This window comes from Gymnodraco acuticeps, unplaced genomic scaffold, assembly GCF_902827175.1.
Source record: "Gymnodraco acuticeps unplaced genomic scaffold, fGymAcu1.1, whole genome shotgun sequence".
Taxonomy (NCBI): domain Eukaryota; kingdom Metazoa; phylum Chordata; class Actinopteri; order Perciformes; family Bathydraconidae; genus Gymnodraco; species Gymnodraco acuticeps.
In genome coordinates this window covers 3,582,463-3,604,459 of record NW_022991375.1, presented here as the reverse complement: position 1 = coordinate 3,604,459, position 21,997 = coordinate 3,582,463, and the positions used below count along the sequence as shown (strand labels likewise).

Sequence of the window (21,997 nt, the reverse complement as noted above, 5' to 3'; positions counted from 1 at the left end):
CTACTTTTGAATGACAACGGGCCATCCAAACATGTACTGTATAACCTTCTATTTCATGTGTTGATAAGTAGATTTCAGTGTTTCTCTTGGGTTGTGAATGTATGTGTGCTACAAGCCCTAAAGCCTGTGCTATAGCTGCCATACTTTGGCTGTGCTTATATGGTAGAATACTAGAATCCCAGTTTTACCCAAAACATTCCTTTGATAACAAATGATTCTACATTGTTTTGTTGGTTTGAAAACACAGAGGATTGGCTCAAGACAAATGGTTTGCACTGATATTATCATTATAGGTTTGTCCATTTCATATGGTTTGCTATTGATAATATCATCAGCGGCTGCGGTTCCTGTAATCTGCTGCTCCTTTCCAACTGATAAAGCACCTCTGCTTGTCCAAATCCTCAAATAGCACCAAGTTCCAGCAAGAGTCGCGCACTGTGGACTCGGAGCACACCGAGTTTTATTCAGAAGGCCGGATAATTACATGTCAAATAATAATGCAATATTAGTGATCATAATATTATGTAGAACATTCAATGCTCACCTAGTCATTACATAAATGGCAAGCGGCCACACACACTCACACACACACACACACACACACACACAAGATCATGCACTTGATCACATCTGCACACTTACTGCACAGTAATCATCAGAAACACACAGGGGGATGGGGATTGTGGGTAGAGGCAACACGTTGATAAGTCTACAAATCATGTCTCCCACAAGCTCATAAAAAAGGCCATCAATAATACAGTGTGTGTGTGTGTGTGTGTGTGTGTGTGTGTGTGTGTGTGTGTGTGTGTGTGTGTGTGTGTGTGTGTGTGTGTGTGTGTGTGTGTGTGTGTGTGTGTGTGTGTGTGTGTGTGTGTGTGTGTGTGTGTGTGTGTGTGTGTGTGTGTGTGCCTAATAAGCCTTAACAGTGCCTGATTGGGCTTATAAGGAACATTAATGCTCAAACCGTTAGCACGTATAAATCACTTTGATGAAGTTTCAAACACCCCTGTCTTGGTTAAGAAGCTGTCAAGGCTGCCCATAACACTACCCTCGATAACAATTATTTTCATAGTTATACAAAAGCTCAAACAATGAGGGTAGTTTGGGGTTCTGTAGTGACCCGGTCTGTCTATAATGGACAAACTCACTCATGCCCTTGCCTGCAACGACACAGTCAGACAGGCCATAATTTATACTGAGGCTGTGGTCCTTGGCCATAGCTAGAGTAATTTGGGTTAAGTGCCTTTCCTTCAGGGAAGGACATTGAGTAACAACTGGCACACACACACTTGTACACTGACACACACACACACACACACACACACACACACACACACACACACACACACACACACACACAAAATAGTGATAAAATAAATGAAATAACGCAAGAGTGCACCCCAGAAAAGTTCAGAGTTGTTACCTGTCCTCCAGGGGAACAACAATAAGCGTTTCATACAAAAGGCCACTTACATTTCCCAGCATGGCTGTGATGAGAAACCATCAAAGAAGCTTTTGATTGAGCTGCTCGGCTTTCTGAAAACTCTCAACCTCTTTAATATTTACAGAACATATACAGATGATTTTGTGATGGAAATAATCTTAGAGCTTATGTAAAATGTCAGGACAGATATTACATTAGCAACTAAATATAAAGACGGATAGGAGGGACACACAGTATATCCTTTTTCTTTGTCATGACAAAGTCAATTTACAACATATTTTCATAATGCATATAGTGGATAGATAGGCAAGATGTTATCCATGTATCTATCAACTTTCCAATTCATTTGAATCTATCTAATGTGTTCATACATCTATCCACTATATGAAATGTATTGGCTGTGCGGTACAGTAGCTCCTTGATGTCTAATTGCCTTGAGTAATTGGAGCTAAGGTGACAGTGATTGCTTACTCTGATCTATGGATACATGACATGTGGTAAGGCTGCCTGGGGGAAGAGGACTTCATGGACTGTATTCATAACAGTTTGTCATTATCAAGAATAAAGGCAGGAAACTAGTAGGTTCACTGACATTAGAGCTTGTGTGTTTGTCACTTGTTTTGTATTTTCTAAAACTGCCTATGTAATTTAAATGTAAAAGGCCCCTGCTCTTACAGTTTCAGTGTTGTTAGGTAAGCAGTTTCCTAATCAATAAAAGACAGAACCAAACATTTAAAAACACTGCATGTAGCACTTAAAAGACACAACATAGAAAACACACTTAATATTACGTATGCTTCCCTAGAAACAACTGTTGGTGAAGAAAAAACATAATTAATCAAATACATTGACAGCTTCAGCCCTTTAGATTTCCTTCATATTGCTCAGTGACCTTCTCCATTTATTGTCTGGACTGTCAGGGTTAGTTAAGGGCCCTATGTTCGACTTTTCCCCATGCATCACACACTACCTCCAGCCATGTTGACCAGACATCAAAACTCTGTCAGTGGTATTGGATTTGATTTGGGGCAATAAAGTAGTGTGTGTGTTATCCATGTGTGTCTGCATTATGTGTGTCTGCAGGCCTGTGCTTGTGTTTCTAAAGTTTTATACATAAGCGTGTGCACACTAAATAACAGACCGTTGACCCCGGAGCCTGATCTTTTTTCCCACCATGCTGCACTCTGAATTATTTACAGAGTCACTCACTGGGCCTTGTGCTCTCGATCTCTATGTAAAAGTGTGCTCTTGAGCCCGGTTGGCATTGAAGGCAGTTCTGCCCGCTGACACTAATGTCTTTGTTGTTATGGATTGATACTTTGTGACTTGATATTGCTTTAGCCTCTCAGCCACCCAGACTGTGTAGCTATTGATGAGATAGACTTAGGGAAGAAAATACAGTACACAAACGCTCACAACTGATTATATTTCCATTTGTAAAGAGTGATGTCCCAGAGTGCTGAAAAAAGGCATCACAAACAAGGAAACTTATCAAAACAACCTATCACAAAAATACTGTATGGTGACACTGATCACATAAAACAGCTTGCCCTGTTGCGGTAACTCATATTTAATGTAACGTTTTGTGAGCATGTGTGTTTATAATTAATCATGATGTTTTATTCTTTTTTTCCCCAGGACAACGATGTGAGAATCATCATTGGCCAGTTTGACGAGAATCTGGCCTCCAAAGTCTTCTGCTGCGTAAGTCTTCAGCCTTATAAGTGATAGTGATGCTATGCTATGTTTTATGCTTATTGCTAAACCCATGAGTTCAGTATTCTTCAAGCGTTGCACTAGACCTAAACTCTCAGTTATCCGTAGTTTTACACAGCCAGCAGCTAACATTACATTGTCTCAACCCCATTTTTTTCCTACCCCTTGCCAGGCGTATAACCTCAACATGTTTGGCAGTAAATACCAGTGGATTATCCCCGGCTGGTACCAGGGCAACTGGTGGGAGCAGGCCAACAGCACCAACTGCACCACCAAGAAGCTGCTCACAGCCATGGAGGGATACATCAGTGTGGACTTTGAGCCGCTCAGCGCTCGCCAGATAAAGGGCATCTCAGGCAGAGTGAGTGCTACCTGATGTTATTCAGCAGAATGTTGTTGTAATGACACATTATTCAATCTGTATAGAGACACATTTAGTGTAAAACATTTTATCAGGCGAATATCTCACCACAACAAACCTTGATTTTGAGGTTATTTCAGAAAAGCTGGGTGGTTGCCAGAATGAATGTACAGTGTACAATAAGCAGCCTGAGGTTAATAAAGTGAAATTGGAAAATGTTTTGGTTTTGTAGAAAGTCAATTCAATTAATTTTTGTTTATTTTGTGAGACCAGAGCTAAAACTGCATTTTCATCAACTTTGCATCTGAAATTGCTTTGAAATAATCTCTTCTACTTTACAGAAAAGTTACAATAAAAAAAGTACATTTGAAAAATGTGAGATGAATTATTCTAAGGAAAAAGAAAATATTCAAGAAGTTTGGAGATTCACACTTTCTCTTTTTAATCTTGTCTCTTTTCTTGCCTCTCGGTCAGACCCCGAAGGAGTATGAGAGGGAGTACAGCCGGGAGCTTCAGCAGAAAGGTGTGGAGTCCAGCAAGTTCCACGGCTTTGCCTACGATGGGATCTGGGTCATCGCTAAAACGTTAACTCGAGTGATGGAACTGCTCCGGGTAAAACAGCGGCAGAACACCTTCCACAACTTCACTGTGGATGATCGTGAAGTGGGGAAAATGGTGCTGGACGTCATGAACGAGACCAACTTCTTTGGTGTCACGGTAGGTTATGCATCAGATTGACATGAAACTAAATAAATGAACATTAAGAAATATGGCATTGTCCGACTCGTGGACATTTGGAACACAAGGATTTTGTGTTGTTTGTGACATACAACGAGGTAGACGAACAATCACATATACATATGCAGATACAAACATTGTTTAAAACCAAGCAGTCAAAAAACTTTGGGGGAAAGAGTCTGTGTATGCAAATACGCTATTATGTTTTCTATTATAAAACAGTATGGAGTAGGCAAATGTCAGAAGAACACATAAGGACAATAATTACTGATCTGTAATGGTGGAAGTGTGTTTGCAGAGAAGGTTACTTAGCCTTCCTTGTCTTAGTAAGAAGCCTAAAGTGGTGTCATTTGGTGCTGCCGACTCACTCCAATGCTTTCATGATTGATCCTCGTGGCTATGCTAGCTACAGTACAAGCTGTGTGAGGGTGTGAGCGTGTGTGTGGGTGCGCTCACTCTGACTTCCTATTGAGCTGTTAGAGGATATCTCCTGGCATGCAGTAAAGCAGTACATTCCTTATATTGTGATATAATATTCATTACTGTGTTTACCAAAAAAACCTGAAAAATTCAAGTAAGTAGAAATGAGAAAAAGATTGACTGTTCTGGAAAATAGTGTTCAATAAATATTCAGAAAAAAAGTATTTGGACGAATCATAGACTAACGCTAAGTTGGAAGGCAAGAGAGAAATGGATATAGTTAATAAGGATAGAAATACAGATTCCAATGCATTACTTTAGAACGAGAGAGGGAAATAGGAAGAGGAAAAAGGCCTTGGTGAAAATCAGTGCATGCCGGTGTTATTGTGAGGTCCTATGGGGCTAATGTCCCAGGGGAACTGTATACGTGTTGCAGCACACCAGATCCTCAGGGTCAGCATTGCCCCCCCCCCCCTCTACTCTCACCTCTCTCAGCACAGACCCACTCGGGGTTGCTGATCAGGAGCAAGCTGACATTGAGTCTTTCCTCAGAGACTCGGGGAAGCAAAGCAGTGTAGGAATATTGATGGTCATAGCATTTCACTCACGTTTCTCTCAAGGCACCCACAAAGATTATGAAGTCTGGATAGGTCAGGTTCGGTTGTTTGAACAGGCTAGCAAACTCCTTCTCTCCCTGTCAATATTGACTGTATTGACCAAAGTACTATAATAACCCTGCATTCAGGTTTTTAAGAAGAAATAGAGAAGTATGTGCCTCAAAAAACACTCAAATCAAAAGGTAAAGCGTTCGTTATAAAGAAAAGTCCTTTTAAGAATATCAGGAAAAAAAGTACTAAGTTATGATATAATAAAAACAAATCTATAATAAAAAATAAAAAGTTACATAACAACAAAAAAATGCACATCCTGTAACAGTTCTTAGGATCCTGTCTGAACGCAGCGGAGTAATAGAACATTTTATAAAAAAGTAAGTAGTTAAGTGAGGTGTTTGTACATTGCCTTACATTGCACGTAGAAGCAATAGACAGTCATTACGAGGTAAGTGGTGTTTGCACTGTGTAATAGATATAGAATAGTGACACCATCTATGTTTAGATTGCTTCCCTGTTAGCCTTGCTTTCACTACGCAATTCTGTCTGTCTCAGAGCCTCAGACCGTACATTAACCATACATAGCATCACTGCTTACCAGAGCACTTTGCTTGGACAAAACTAAACAAAATGGCTTACAGTAGCTATCCCAAGGTAGTGGAATAAGCTTAGAAACTCTACCTAACCCTAACCCCTATGTGACAAAGTTTTAAAAATCATTCTTTCTAGTATAGATCAGTAAGTTACAAGACCTTCCTATCTATCTAATGCCATTGGGTGTTTTACTCTGCCTTTATCATAGCATTAAGATCAGGGTTTCTGGTGCTTTGGGATTCTTATGGTGGATTCTCACAGCCAGGCTGCTAGCAGAGCTGTGTTGCTAATGATATATAAGTAGATTGATCTTCTTGTTCATAGGAAGCTACAAGAGATTGCTTGGAAATAACTGCACTATGTTCTGTGTTGTTAATAGCTCTGACAAATTAACAACAATGACCACTTGGGGATGCTAGGGTGTGAATGATTAGATGATAACCTACATGACAACCTACAAATAGTAGATTTTTAGAATTGAGTGATTCTGCTGTTTTTATAACGCTATATGATTGTTAAGTTTTACCCACAAATATAAAAGTAATGGGAAATGGATATGATGTAAATCTGCACGCTCTTATTATGCTGATTCTCTTTATGATGACATTTTGGGATGAAAGAAATCTGAACAAGAATAGTGTGCATCTGGTTGACAATTAAATTGTTTAAAGATAGCTGCATTGCAAAATAGTTAGAAGCGTTTTTGCAACAAAACATTGACAATCTGTGGACTATTATAGCTGTTCTTTTGAGGGATTAACTGAAATCAGATCAAAAGTGTTCCCTTTATGTAGCTCACACTTACATAGACATCTCCACCCACGCACAACGAACAAAGACATAGGAAGGCAATTTCCCTTCCACACTGCTTACATCTTTATGCTCTTTTTGTATTCAGATTTCAAAAGCGGCTACTGCACAACTTGCAAGATTTATTCGTGAATTGCAATTTTACTGGGTTTCCATTCAAAATGCAGCCATGTGCAAGCACCAGTCAAATGGAATATTCCGGCTTGTTACCCTTGGTTTAAATGTTATCAGTGCATGTGTGCTTGATCATACGGGATTTTACCCTGACTTGAACCTTGTGTCTTTCCCGATGTCACGATTTCACGCCGTGTGTTTTCTGTGTAAACACACGGTCTCAGGGGACCGAACCGTGTCCATTCTACGCTGATCTCAGTCCTGCTGCTGTATCTGTGCCAAGAGGCAGCTGCAGCAGCAGGAGAGTGATCACGGAGGGCTCCACATTATTGATCTGGCTGCTGTGAGGGCCGCAGAGAAGAAGGCTGACGTTAGCTGAGAGAGACTTTCAGGGCAAAGAGAGTGCAGATGGCTGCTCGTAGCACAGGATGATGCATGCTAGAATTCACCAGGGAGGGCTGCATGGGAAGACAGCACGTTGTGATTTGAGGTGACAACTGTGTGGGTATATGTTTGTTTTTGCTGTAAAAGAAATCTAAGGTCAGTGGCCATCAAGTATGTATCGATGTCTGTCTTGGTAATGGTAGCACAATCTCAGACTGAGATGTGTGTTTATCTGTTTATCTGTGTTTATGTGTGCATCACAGGTACATTCACTTCAACTGTGTTCCCACTTTAAACCCTTAAAGCCCGCAGGATGTCACACCTGCAGCCCACAGACTGACATCTCATTTGACTCCAGCACAGCTGTCACTGACAGCACTCCATCTTCCACAGACAGAGTGATACCTGGCCACCTCCACAGTCTCACCTCAGAAACACACATTCACACACACACAGACAGTGTTAGACTGAACGATTGCTCCATCAGCCAGCATTGTGATTCAGGTCTGAACCTCAGTTGAATACCAGACAACGAACTATAGTGTCTGGGTCAATAGACTCCAGTGAGGTTGCCTTAGCTGCAGAGGAGCATAATACCTTGTGAAAAGAGGCCTTACAGTAGGTTCTCTGAATATTGGTCAAAGGTTAATTTAGTCTTTGTATCACAGACATTTATTTCCAATTAACAATGTCAAAGGCAGTGCCTCTGCATATGTTTGATATACTTTGCATATTCTCTAAACCTTGTCTGGACCCGAGAGAACAAATTGGGTGCTGTTTAAAATAGCTTCACTTTAGCTGATGTGAAAGGCAATTACAGTGGCAATGTTATTGCACAGAAAAGCATGATAGTGCAGCTACTCTTGAAACCTACATACATTTACAGTCATTACGGGTTCAAGTCAAGTTCCTCTATTTTAAAACCCACATTGTCTGAACCCGTTTAAACACCACAGTCATTAACAATTACTGTCCTATACAGACACGACTGCATAGCTTGCTGAGGGAAAAAGCAGTATGTGTCTAAGACTGGCACGGTGGGTTACGCTGTGAGCAGAGTATCGTGGTCCATCACCAGGGTAAAGGCAACAAGAGAACCTGGGTCTCAGGAGTAGCACACACATACATCATCAGGGACACATGCACTTACATGAGCAAAATGTGACAACCTATTAAGTGCGTACACATTAACACGCTTGCACGCGCACACTCTGACATAACATCAAAGACGCCACACAAAGACTGGGATTCAAACGGAGGGGTGGGATCGTGCTCTGCTACTTCAAAGCTGCTACTTCAAATTGGCTCTCCAGTTTCCTTCCACATATTCCCCCCTCAGCTGTCTTTTAATCAGCCAATGCAAATGCTTTCCCTCTCTGTCGCTCTCTGTCTATCTTATCCGTCTACCTATCTATATTTCAACCTATCTAAATGTCTACCTATCTATCTGTCCATCTGTCTTCCTATCTAACTGTTATCTGTGTGCCTTACTGTCTATCTGTCGCCTGGCTGCCTGCCTGTCTTCCTCTCTGCTCTCACCTGTTTTGTTAGGCAGGCAGTAATATGTAAACCCAGTTAAATGTGTAATTAAGGAGCCCTGTAAGCAGATGGTGGGCTGAATTAATTGAGCAGTCTTGGTAGATGAATAGGGAGGCAGAGAGATACAGAGACAGAGGGAAGGAGAAAATATGACAAAGGAGAGAAAGACTGAGCAGACATGGGATAGATAAGGGGACTGAAGCCAAATTGATTTGAATATGTCTTTCGATATTGCCACAAAGTTGAATTGCTTTTGTCTACCTTGTCTGTGTTCGCCAGGCGCCGTCTGGCTTGGGATTGCTTCTCTTGGCGGAGTTTAAATCAAAGACTTGAATTGGTATTGTTTTAGGGCTGTTGTTTGACCGGCAAATGCTTTTATGGCCAGCAATGAATATTGAGAAATCAAAATGGAGAATAAGATCTATGTAGCTAATTTCACTGCACTGCCAAGATTCCTACCTTTTTCTATGTGAGCAAACACGGTGAAGGCAGCCTTGCTGACCTGATGTTGTTCCAAAGATTTTAGCAAATGAATGGGCCCGAAGATGATTTTGTTTACCTCTATATAAACAGGTAAATTTGCCCACTTCCAATCAAATGACATGCTGTTTGTGTGGGAGCCAGGACTGCTCTTCGCCTGCTAACACTCTAGCATCATGAATTCACTGGGCATACATTTATTACAACTAATCTCACGCTTCATCTTCTTCAGCATGATAGAATGTTTTTCTAACTTAAAATGTGTTCACTATACAGTTGCAAGAAAAAGTATGTGAACCCTTTGGAATTACCTGGATTTTTGCATAAGTTGGTCATAAAATGTGTTCTGATCTTCATCTAAGTCACAACAATAGACAAATACAGTCTGCTTAAACTAATACCACACAAACAATTATATGTTTTCATGTTTTTATTGAACACACCATGTAAACATTCACAGTGCAGGGTGGGAAAAGTATGTGAACCCCTAGGCTAAAGACTTCTTCAAGAGCTAATTGGAGTCAGGAGTCAGCCAACCTGGAGTCCAATCAATGAGACGAGATTGGAGGTGTTGGTTAAAGCTGCCCTAACCTATCAAAAATACACACCAGTTTTGAATTTGCTATTCTTAAGAAGCATTGCCAGATGTGAACCATGCCTCGCACAAAAGAGCTCTCAGAAGACCTACGATTAAGAATTGTTGACTTGCATAAAGCTGGAAAGGGTTACAAAAGTATCTCTAAAAGCCTTGATGTTCATCAGTCCACGGTAAGACACATTGTCTATAAATGGAGAAAGTTCAGCACTGTTGCTACTCTCCCTAGGAGTGGCCGTCCTGTAAAGATGACTGCAAGAGCACAGCGCAGAATGCTCAATGAGGTGAAGAAGAATCCTAGAGTGTCAGCTAGACTTAAAGAAATCTCTGGCACATGCTAACATCTCTGTTGACGAATCTACGATACGTAAAACACTGAACAAGAATGGAGTTCATGGGAGGACACCACGGAGGAAGCCACTGCTGTCCAGAAAAAACATTGCTGCACGTTTGAAGTTTGCAAAAGAGCACCTGGATGTTCCACAGCACTACTGGCAAAATATTCTATGGACAGATGAAACCAAAGTTGAGTTGTTTGGAAGGAACACACAACGCTATGTGTGGAGAATCCAAAGGGTTCACATACTTTTTCTTGCAACTGTATGTGTTTACAGTGTTCTATGTTTTATTGAAGGTATATATAATTTATATATTGTTTCCTTTTTAGGGCCAAGTCATGTTTCGGAACGGAGAGAGAATGGGCACAATCAAATTCAACCAGTTTCAAGGTATGTCTGACACTCCTCAAATGAACCTGTCTCGATTTTTTTCTTCAGGTTACACAGTCATTTTAGAACTCCTGTGTATTTTCTCATATTGATATCTGTCACACCTCCAGATGTTCCCACTTGCTCTTGATGTGACTCCACACTGGAGTAAGATAAGTGCTACAGTTAGTTTGAATCTTTTGAATTTTTTTCTTTTCAATAAAACCGTTAATTGTTTAAGACATTTTGTAGGATTATCCCAGCTTGTAGGAAAGACACTTTTTCTGAAACCAAAAAGCTGCCACGGTTGATACACTGGATCCTGACCAATAGGGTGTATGAAAAGCTTGCAGCAAAATCATACAGTTTACACGGGGCAAGGGAGGCTAAATGATTTGAAGTGGGAAGCCTTGTACTCACATTTATCTCATTAGTTGTTTTTCTGGAGAGGGTTATTTTGCATGACTGCAAGGGTTGTTTGTCAGTAAACATAAAACATTTTAGACTGTAGTCTTAGTGAGGACAACATCCACAAGCATCTCCATGGAGTTGCATATCTTCTCTATGGAGTTGCATGTGTTCTCTGTATGGGTGCATGTTGGGTGAATCTAAAAGTGCAAGGCCCATGGCGCTTCACTGTGCTTGATCTCCTCTGTGGTGACGGGATATATCTGTGTGGACTGTGAAGGTTTGTAAATAAAAACATGCCTCAGTACTCTCTGTCCTCACAGCATCACCCTGAGGTTGGTTTTGAGCCAGCATGCGTTGCTAAGTGGGAAAAAAAAAACAGAGATTGAATCTTTATGCAGGGGATTCCCAGCTCCCAGGCTCCCCCGACTGTATGTAGCCACTGCATGAAGCCGTACGCTACTTTCTGACTACCCATCTTATCTCCTCCACTGCAGAGGGACTCCATCCCTCTGGCTGCATATATCACACTGTGTGTGTGTGTGTGTGTGTGTGTGTGTGTGTGTGTGTGTGTGTGTGTGTGTGTGTGTGTGTGTGTGTGTGTGTGTGTGTGTGTGTGTGTGTGTGTGTGTGTGTGTGTGTGTGTGTGTGTGTGTGTGTGTGTGTGTGTGTGTGTGTGTGTGTGTGTGTGTGTGTGTGTGTGTGTGTGTGTGTGTGTGTGTGTGTGTGTGTGTGTGTGTGTGTGTGTGTGTGTGTGTGTGTGTGTGTGTGTGTGTGTGTGTGTGTGGTTGGTTACAGCCCAGGCTCATTGGGTGAGACTAAAAAGGAAACCACATATTTACAGTCATTTAAATATTGTGTGTTCAACATAAGACATAATGAATAAAATGTATGAATAATTCGGCAGTGCGAAAGTAGGAGTTTGTATTGTTGCATAGTATAGGGAAGACGAGAAGTTACACAAACAGAATTGAACCATCAGGGTAGTGGGTGGTGAGTGAGACAGACACTGTGTCCTACTTCCATATGAGTTAGCAATTGTACACACTGCACATTTATACCATTAATCATCCTGTTTTTGCAGTAAATAAACAAGTTATCAGTGCCTTGCAACAACAAACTGACATTAATTAAACTGTTAGTGGAAGAACAGAATCAATTAAACTTCATAAAAAAACAGTCTTCCAAAGACTGCTCAACTTTTTATTTTTTAAAGTCATCCCCTCAAGCACAACTACTATTAAATTCTTTTTTTTCCACAGCTGTGAGTAGCACTTCTCTTCCATTTTGAAATGCATACTTGGACAAGAATATACATCAATAGCAGCTCAAAAAATCAATCATCCAAAGTTTTCTTTGTGATTTTGTGAAATATTAGAATTGTGATACACGCTTGAGATGGAAAACCTGCTCATGTGCTATTGAACTGAGACACAGCTGCAGAGAGATGGATTGAGCTGCCATTTGAAATACATTGAGTCCGACTGACACAGGAGCATGACCCTGCTTTGTTTACCTGTAGGTCACCTGTAGTAATGAAACAAAACAGCAGGAGGAGTGTGCTTGTGTGAGAGAAAGACACAGGGAGAGTTTAGTCTAAATTAGGATCTGGCCGCTTTGGATAAGCAAGGAGGAAATGTTACCATGATTAAAATGTGTGTTAGGGCTTGATTTGAAGAGATTTTTAAGAAAAGATTAGGCAAATTCCCAGCCTGAATCATAGCCACACTTTCATTTACTAATTTATTAGACACACTCAAGTCTTTCAATCTTTAGTTTCTCTTTCTCTGCTCCCGGTCCCTCTCTTCACTCCATCACCAACGCTTTCCCCAACGAAATCCTCCCCCTTGTGACAGCTATCGCTCACTATCAAGCTCCACCCCTTCTTAACTTTCACTTCATCACTTCTTCCTCACTTGTCAGGTATGGGGAATTTGTCAACCTTTTGACACACACAGAGCCTGAGCTGGATGGAGAGGAGAGCAGGGACAGCCCAAGCTAGAATATTTCAAAAGGCAGTGATCCTCAACATGACCCTATCATCTGTCCTCAGCCTCTGATCCTCCATTTCACCCTGTCAGGCGTTCTTAGTCAGGGCCTCCATGGCTCTTTATTCCCCCTGTCTCTCATGGCGATGAGAGATAACTCGCTACCAGAGGCCTTGATCTCAGCCGCAGTCCCACTGAGTACAGATTTTAAATCAACGCACTTAAAAGGCGCGTCGATAAGGAAACGTGGCATTTGTCGTTCTGTAAAAGGGGAGAATTTCAATTGTATATTTGTCAATAAGGTGAGGTTGAGATATGTGTACGTAAAAGGTTAGGATTTGTTTGGATCTTTAGAGATAAATGATAGGATTTACTATCTACAACACCCCTCAAGTAAGTATTAATATACTGCTTTTTTTACTCATTACTGTAGGAAGTTCAAATAGCAACATCCTCTCTGCTGTCAGTTTCCCTGCAGGCGATAGTCTTCTCACAGCTTTTCAATTTAAATAGCTCCCAAGAATATCATTGAACTGCACCACCAATGCTTTTAAATGAAGCAGCAAGTTATTTCCATGTTAGAATTTCACAGATCTGACATGAAACAAAATCATTTGAACTTGATCAAAGACAAGCTAATGTGAGCCGCATAGAGGAAATAAATGAATTCAATCACATTTACAAACACAGACGGGTCAGAATGTAATGATAAAACATATCTGGCTTTCAGCATTAGAGAGTTATACTATGAATGAGGTCTGGGAATCACAACCTTGACATATGAGCTTTTAAACCAGCATGTGTCTCCGCTCCAGACAGTTATTAAATAGCAGATGCATCAAAAAACAACCTATCAAGGCAAAAGCTAAATCAATTCACTCCAGTGCTGTGTTCTTAAATTCTGCTATATAACTGAGTTGTTACATTTTTACGCTACTGTATACTTTTACCCCCCTCCTTTCCAGAGTGATTTATTGTAATTCGCTCCGGGTGCACTTACTTTGCAGGATAAGACTTAAAAACCTACCATGTACCTACCACGTAAACAATTCAATTCATTTTAATGCTGTAAATCTTCTTCATCATCATCTTTAAAAAGTAAAAATGTGCTCCACCATGACCAGCTATTAAATCCCTTTCATTCAAATCCAGTGGAATCAAACCTTTATTATACATTACTAGAAACAGAAAGAGTCGTTTTTTATAGTGCTAGGTATTCCTTTTCAACAGACTGTGTTTTGTCATTCTTTCGTTTTTCTTTTTATGTTTTCCTGGAAAGGTTTTGTCTGTTATCTTGCAATGAAGTAATTTAAAATAACAAGAATAATGGGAGAGGCTAATTATATACAGTACAGTATTACTTTATTGTAAAGAAATCTCCTAAAAAAAACAGAATCCAAGGACTGCAGCAGATAATACTTTCCCTTCCTGAGTGTGGCATTCAGCCCCAAGCCATTTTGTTCCAATAGAAGATGTAGATCTTTAAACACGGTTCACAAAAATATATATTCAGAAAAACATGTTTTCTAAAATCGTTCATTGTACATTTTGACAAACAACACTTCAACAAGAATACGTAGTGTATCCATTTGGCAGTAAAATAAAAACATAGAATGCAGCTAACCTTATTCTTAAATCCTTTAGTCATGAGAATGCCATGTTAGGAAATTATAAATTGTCCCATATGCAGTTCCAGTTACTTTACAGATATTGAATGTGTCTAAAAGTCATGAAATGTCTTCGCAAGGGCAGAGCTAAAGGTTGAGTTTAACAGGCCGGCAGCCATCGATAGTCCCTGTGGGGATAGAGTGCCAGAACAGTATTTTAGCATCTCAAAGGAGGAGTGCTGAAATACAATCCCTTCTGCTGTTTAGGTCCTAACAAAGGACGTGGTCAAGGGAAACATGATTATTGATCCTCGTTCAGCACTGAGAAGTTTAAAACACCTGATTGTGTATGCACATTAAATCTACAGATCTGTCCAACATTTGCTGATGCTTTGATGCAAGAATTGAGAACAAATGAAGTGTTTCACGGAGAGGGGGACGCGGTGCCCTGTGATGCTGCAATAGCTGATGTTATCTGTCATTTTCCTCGTCAAGGACAATGCTGCTGAGGAGTTCAATGGACCTGTAACAGTGATAACACAGAGGAGCAGAGATAGATTTGTGCGTGAACTCCAGAATAAATTGCTAGTTGTTTGTAGAGGTTACAAAAAAGGAATATTCTGTCCCCCTTCCCATCCTCTTCTTCTCTGTGAATAATCTTTATGAGGGCAGGAGAGTGAAGGCCCAGGCTTGTCTGGCAAGGTCAAGCTTCCTTCAATATTCCACCTGAGGGACTTATCATTGTTTCTTAGAGGAAAATCCTGAAATATTTGTGTTTCATCTGATCTCCACAGAGACAGTGAGGTTTGCAGGATGCGAAGTACTGCAGAGTAAAATCCCACGACTGTATCTAAAACACGCTAAAGTCAATATATATTGCAATATCAATACAGACTTCTGATTGCATGTATGCATTGTTTCCTTCTATACGAGTTGGACATTTTTCTCATAGTGTGCAATTCCAGTTTACCCTTGCTCAATAGATTTTTTCCAATGTCTTTATCTGTTAGCTTGTTTTTCTATGATTTCAAGTCTTTATTGCCCTTAAGATGTCCTTGAGGTAAAATAAACTGATTATTAAGGCTGTAAAAAAACAGGAATACCATTTCCCTTCCATAATAAGCTTTATCTTCAAGCTACAAAAAAAAATAATCTAGCTGAGTGCATTAAAATTCTATGTTAGGAATAATTTGTTATATTACTAATGGGTTTTGGAATATCTGCCTGATATTTGAAGCTTTATTTGAAGACCGTGCCTGACTGTTCTGCTTAAAGTGTCCATGCTTTACTGTGTGTCCAATATGAGTTTGAATAAGATTCACTTGTTCATTTATAGCCATTTTATGAACTGCACTTTGTATAAGTGAACAATGTTTTAGCATTATCGTTACAATATTAAACAGGCCACCTGGAACATTTCATAACTCATGTGGTAATAAGGGAAACATCTCAAATATATATTTCAATATATCAAATATCAATAACCATGTTCCAAATACATGTTCTCCAGAAACACACACTCTGTTACTATGGCAAATCATAACCCACCCTACTCTGCCTCTGATGGCTTAAAATAGATGACTTCAAAGGCAGTTGTAATGGCTTTGAATGCATAATACCAGTCAAAAGCATAAAAGAGAAGGAGTTTGCGTGGTTTAAAAACACGTATTTATTCTAATGTGTGTGTGTTTTTGTTACAGAGGGCAGGGAGGTGAAGGTGGGAGAATACAACGCCATTGCTGATGTGCTTGACCTCATCAACAACTCTATAAGGTTCCAAGGTATGAAGAAGGCTGAATGTGTCTGAGTGTGTTTACGCTTTTGTGTGTGACTCAGGGACGGAAAACTCACTGAAGAAGAAAACTGTCCTGATGCATCTAATGTGTGTTTATATATATGTTAAAGGCCCATCACTTACCACCTCAGCTCTCATCTGTCCTTCACCTGCTCCCTCCAGCAAACACACTCAGACACACTCCGACACGACCACCACTCAGTCTCTCCTTTGCTCTCAACTTTCATCCGCCAGCTAAATTATTTACTCGTCCATTTTTCAGCCATCCCGCTTGTGTTGACATACTTTATAATTTGTTCGATCCCCCTGGCTATTGCCCCCCCTCCCCTCACCACTCTCCTACTTCTCCATCTTCTCGTCCACATAAAGAAACTCTAGGACAGTAACATCTGAGACGCTTGTTTCCACTTCCCTGACCACAGTAAGTGGAGCTGTGTAAGATGATGCCAGTGCGATCGATTGGCACACTGGTGGGAGAAAAATAGAGCAAAAGATAAGAAAGTGCAGTGTCTAACCGCAATAACTTGACTGTGGTGCATTGAGATACATGCACTCAACTGGGGGAAACCGAGGGCCAGGAAATTGGTCTCAAATAGCTGGAGGTCTGCTCCATTGATACTTTTTTGTGGTTGAAGAGAAACAATTTTGTATGAAGGGAGTAACCTAAATGGAAAAATATCTAGAAAACCACTGTTGTACTAATACTCTGGAATTGTAGACATGATGATATACCATAAAACATTTGAGATGATTTAGACCAGGGGTGTCCAAAATGCAGCCCGCGGACCATTTTGAATCGGCCCTCAGCAAATAAAAAATGTACAATGACTTAAATAAAATAAACATCTGCTTGTCTTATATTGTACTTCTTAAATATATATGTTCAAATATATCACACAGTATTCATGTGTTAATAAACCCACTTTTCAAAAATAAATTCAGTCAATTAAAGTTGAAAACATGTTCTAAGACAGAGGTGCCCAGTACGTCGACCGCGGGGGCAATGCTGGTAGATCGCGAGTCATTCATAAAAAAAAAAAATCCTGTTCCGTTAAAATAGACAAAACAGGGTTTGATCCCTCCTCCCTTGGCCTCCCTGCCACTTAATTCAGGAGTTTACTTGATTGACAGAAAAAGCGACCTATCGCTTTCCAGTCTGTTAACCAAGAATGCAAAGCGATACAAAATCAGTCAAGTGCCGGGAAAACTCAAATTAAATTAAAGAGACAAACAACAAAATGAGTGCGGGACCGAGCAAGAAGCTAAAGACAAACCACTTCCACCCAGAATGGGAGGAAGAATATTTGTTTGTGATGTCACATTCAAAGGTTATTTGCCTTATTTGTAAAGCAAGCGTCGCTCTGCCAAAGAAAGGTAACGTGGAGAGGCATTATCGGAGTGTTCACAAGGCATGTGACAGCGACTTCCCTCCGAGTAGCGAGTTGAGAAAGGTCATGTATTATTGCTACACAAACATTATCTCGCAGTCTTAGTGTCGCCAACTCGTTTCTAACATGCAAAAAGACAAACAAATGTCGGTGTATTTTCGATCTTTCCAATCGAGACGAGATCTCTCTCCCCCGTCTGTGTGCGAGGGGGCGGGGCAGTTTACACACACGCGGCTGCTACAAGCAGCAACACACGGAGGAGATGGCGGAGAGAAGCGCTCCAAGGTGTGGTTACCCGTCTTGAGGTGGACAATGCTCCTTGCCAAGAGAGTTCAGCATGTGAGGGCGGTAACACGAGCAATGTGTCTAAACATTTAGCAAAAGTGCACCACATCCAGACGGAGGAATGCACCGGGTTCGACTGTCTTTCTAGCAGCTCTGCAGCCCCCCCATCCACGAGTAACATTTCCACGTCAGGTGTTATTTATGCTAGCAGCAACACACGCAGTTAACTCAATGATACAAACATGGGTTAATGGTTAGAGGAAACTGAGTTACTCTTTATTTTGTTAAAGTTTCAGCTATTCTGTTCACAGTTCTGTCATCAGATTATTTAATACGATTTGTTAAAACATTGTTGTTTCTTTTGATGTGAAATATTATTTATTTAATTTAAATAAAAAGCAATGTTAGTTTTGTTCACAATTTGTTAATTTAATAATATATGTATTTTTGAATCAAGTATTCATCTTTATTGTCTTCATTGTTAGTTTCCACATGCCTAAAACAACCTCAAGCTAAATCTAAAAGTTGATGGCTAAATAAGAGCGTTTGAGAAATTGTGCAAGGCATACAGTAATATTCTGAATAGTCGATTAGTCGTTTCATTAATCGATAGATTAATCGATTATCAAATTAGTCGTTTGTTGCAGCCCTATTATCCCATGTATAAATAAAACGTGTTATTCAGCAACCCTTGCAATTTGGGATTTTATTTTTGGTTGGTAGACCTCGGTGAGCTGGTCATTTCAAAAGTAGCTCACCAGCCCAAAAAGTGTGGGCACCCCTGTTCTAAGAAATCTAAGTTGATAAGAAAAAAGCCCAATAACAAATGTACATAACAACCTTGAAACATACCCTTCATATTTCCTCTTATTATAAGCAATCTGAAGCTTCTGTTTTAAGGAATGAGCTGCTAACAAAATAAATGAAACCCTATGGAGAGCGGTGATTTAGGCAGTTTTTTTCTAACAGCATTTTCAAGTGTAAAGAATAATTTACCTACATTGGATTGATTTTTCTATCTTCCAACTGAACCTATGAGGCAATATACCTCACCTCTAATGAGTGAACCAGCCCTTCGTATATTTTTCTGTATGTGGCCCTCGGTGAAAAAAGATTGAACACCCCATTTTTTGAAGATTGTCTTTTAACAAAATCTTTTTTAAATCCCTTCCTTTCCTGTTAGGCGTGGAGCCTCCCAAGGACCGTACGTTTGTGCGTTTGCAGCGGCGCCACATCAACGTTCCGCTCTACAGCATCCTGTCCACCATCACCATACTGGGCATGCTCATGGCGGGGGCCTTCCTGTTCTTCAACATCAAGAACCGCAACCACAGGTGAGCACTCGCCATTGATGCAGCACGGCTTTGTGAGGAGGAGGATGGAGGGAGGGAGGGAGGGAGGGGTAGGATGAAGGCTAGCTTGTGAGGGTGAAATAGATAAAAGTACAGTGCAGCGATAAGGTAAATGAGGTAAAGAGAAAGAGGAGAGATTTAATGGTAATAAAGTGAAATAATGATTAACCTTAAACTGTCTGCAGGCACATTATCATTCTCTCATCCACAGATAAATTATATTTTAATCTATTCTGATATAATCTTCTCTTCCAGACTAATCAAGATGTCCAGTCCCTACATGAACAACCTGATCATCCTCGGAGGAATGCTCTCCTACGCCTCCATCTTCCTGTTTGGCCTGGATGGAGGTTTCGTCTCTGACAAAGAATTTGAGACCCTCTGCACTGTGAGTTAGCCCAACACTTTACTAAAACATAAAATAAGGAAGTTAGGGTTGACTCTCCGTAATTACAATAGCTGAAATGTGGAGAATCCTATTATAACATGTGACTAACTCAAAGAGATAACTGATTGAATCTCCCCCGCTCTCTATATGGGACACATTAAGTGTCTCCCCCAGGTAGCATTACTATGTGACTATGTAGATGCTGGATTAATTAAAGAGTTTTGATTACAGTGATAAGCGGTTTCCACTGAGATGCCACTCCCCCACACACACAGAGAGTAACACAAACATGCACACCAGCGTAATGTTAGGCAGGGCACGTCTCCAGCTGCCACCACCTGGCTGAAGCTTTGCTGCAGAGTCGAAACAGAGCGTGTCACTTCAGACGCGCTGCAGAGGACCACAAAGGTTGATCCATTCACCACCAATCAATACGTGCTGGTCTCCCTGAGAATAGATGGTGTAATTGTTTTTTTCTGTCTTCTTTACCCAGAGCATTGTCCCTGCTCGGCTTTATTATTTATTTAGAGAATGACAGGTGAAGATAGCCAGGTGTAAATGTGTAAAGGGTTTAAAGTATGTGTGGTGCAGAAGGGGCTCACACAAATACACATACAAACAAACAGGTACACATGCAGCAGTCAAACACACCCAGTATACAGACACATGCTGTAGCTATTTTAGGAGTTCAAAGACTTTATTCCAATTCTGAGCTTTGAAAACACGTCAGCAGTGTCCCTTGTGCTAAAGCAGTAAAAGGTCTACTTTTTCTTTCTCATTAAGATGAAATGCTCTCAGGAGTGGGACAGCTGGTCCAGGACGCTCTCTCACAGCTCCACACCGGGAAAATAAAAATAAATCTGACAGCTACTTATTTTTAGAACACTTTACAATGCTATTTTGAATTAACTTCTTCAGAGAAATGCAAATACCTGTCAGATCAGATTTTGTTTTAAGCCTTGATCAACACTTTAATTATGTGTGTTTCTGCTGTTCTTATAGGTGCGCACATGGATCCTCATCGTCGGATACACGACAGCTTTTGGCGCCATGTTTGCCAAGACGTGGAGGGTGCACGCCATTTTCAAGAATGTGAAGATGAAGAAGAAGGTAATGAATTATGTATAATATTACATAATGAACTCAGAGAGAAATGTTATTTATAGCAGTAACGCAGCGTCCACACGGCAGCGTGCGTTGAAGCTTGACGGTGGGCGTGTCTGAAACTCGACCAACAACCAATCACATGAATCTCCCGCCCCGGACACACAAGCACGCGGTTTGATTGGCTAGAGCTTGTACTGGCACTTTTCTCAACTTTTGACGGAACCACAATGCAGTTCGGCAAAGCATGACGTCACCCCATTCAAAGTGAATGAGGAGAAGCGTGGAAGCTTCAACGCACGCCGCCGTGTGGACGGGCCGTAAGATTTGATTTGATATGAAACTTGACTGTTTAAATTACACGGCATAAATATTAGTACTTTCATGAGAAATGGGCTACTTCCCAAACAAGCTGTCTACGTTTAATGCTACTACTGGTACATACATGTGAACACTGATGAAATCTGTTTCTGAACCGTTTATACTTCGATTATTCATCTGTTGGAAAGGATAATTACTTGGTCATATAACACGTAGACATGTCTCATCTAGGAAGCTTCACATGCCTTATGGAAGCCCAACACTGGTGTGTGGGTGCTTGTACTCACACTTGTGCTTTTAACAAACGCTGTGAAAGACTGGCAGCCACTGGCACCTGCTTTTAGAATCTTCCCTGTGAAAGAAAAATTGATTCAGAAATACAAATGGCTTTTTAAACATCTGACAGAATCTGTTTCACTGGCCTATATATAAACGGGTGTCGAGCTTACTGATTGTTGTAACAGTGCTTGGCCTTTTTATATTTATAGATCTAGCTCTCCCTGTCTATTCATCTCTCTTCCTCTCTCTCTCTCCAACCCTCTTGCATGTTGGAGGAAGTGTGGGTGGCCTGCCAGAGAGAGAGAGAGAGAGAGAGAGCAGGAAGAAAGGGAGGAAAGAGGGGTGGAGGGATGCGGGGAAGTAATGGCAGAAGGGAGGGTGGGGAGACAGACGGAGGGAGGCAGGGCAGAACAAGGGACAAGACAAACAATGTGGCACAAATGGCAAAGAAAGTAGGTTGAACACTATAAAAAGTAAAAAGAGTAAGTTGGAAAAGAGGGCAAAGGATATATGGAGGTACAAATGATCTAGATGACAGGTTAAAAGACAAAGAGTAAAGACAAATCAGC

The 21,997-nt window shown here is 40.7% G+C and overlaps 2 protein-coding genes across 2 annotated transcripts in view; both read left to right on the top strand.

Annotated features, from left to right (window-relative positions):
- si:ch211-193k19.2 (uncharacterized protein LOC100034574 homolog) overlaps nucleotides 1-21,997 on the top strand; it is a 1,126,861-nt gene that overhangs the window by 795,045 nt on the left and 309,819 nt on the right. The gene's annotated exons all lie outside the window — the stretch shown is intronic.
- The window catches only part of gabbr2 (gamma-aminobutyric acid (GABA) B receptor, 2), a 187,199-nt gene that overhangs the window by 129,554 nt on the left and 35,648 nt on the right, over nucleotides 1-21,997 (top strand). The window contains exons 5-12 of the mRNA XM_034240732.1: nucleotides 3,083-3,148; nucleotides 3,333-3,521; nucleotides 3,996-4,238; nucleotides 10,474-10,534; nucleotides 16,217-16,297; nucleotides 19,168-19,318; nucleotides 19,592-19,724; nucleotides 20,727-20,834. Coding sequence (XP_034096623.1) covers nucleotides 3,083-3,148; nucleotides 3,333-3,521; nucleotides 3,996-4,238; nucleotides 10,474-10,534; nucleotides 16,217-16,297; nucleotides 19,168-19,318; nucleotides 19,592-19,724; nucleotides 20,727-20,834 — 1,032 coding nt within the window. The remainder of the gene's footprint in view (nucleotides 1-3,082; nucleotides 3,149-3,332; nucleotides 3,522-3,995; nucleotides 4,239-10,473; nucleotides 10,535-16,216; nucleotides 16,298-19,167; nucleotides 19,319-19,591; nucleotides 19,725-20,726; nucleotides 20,835-21,997) is intronic.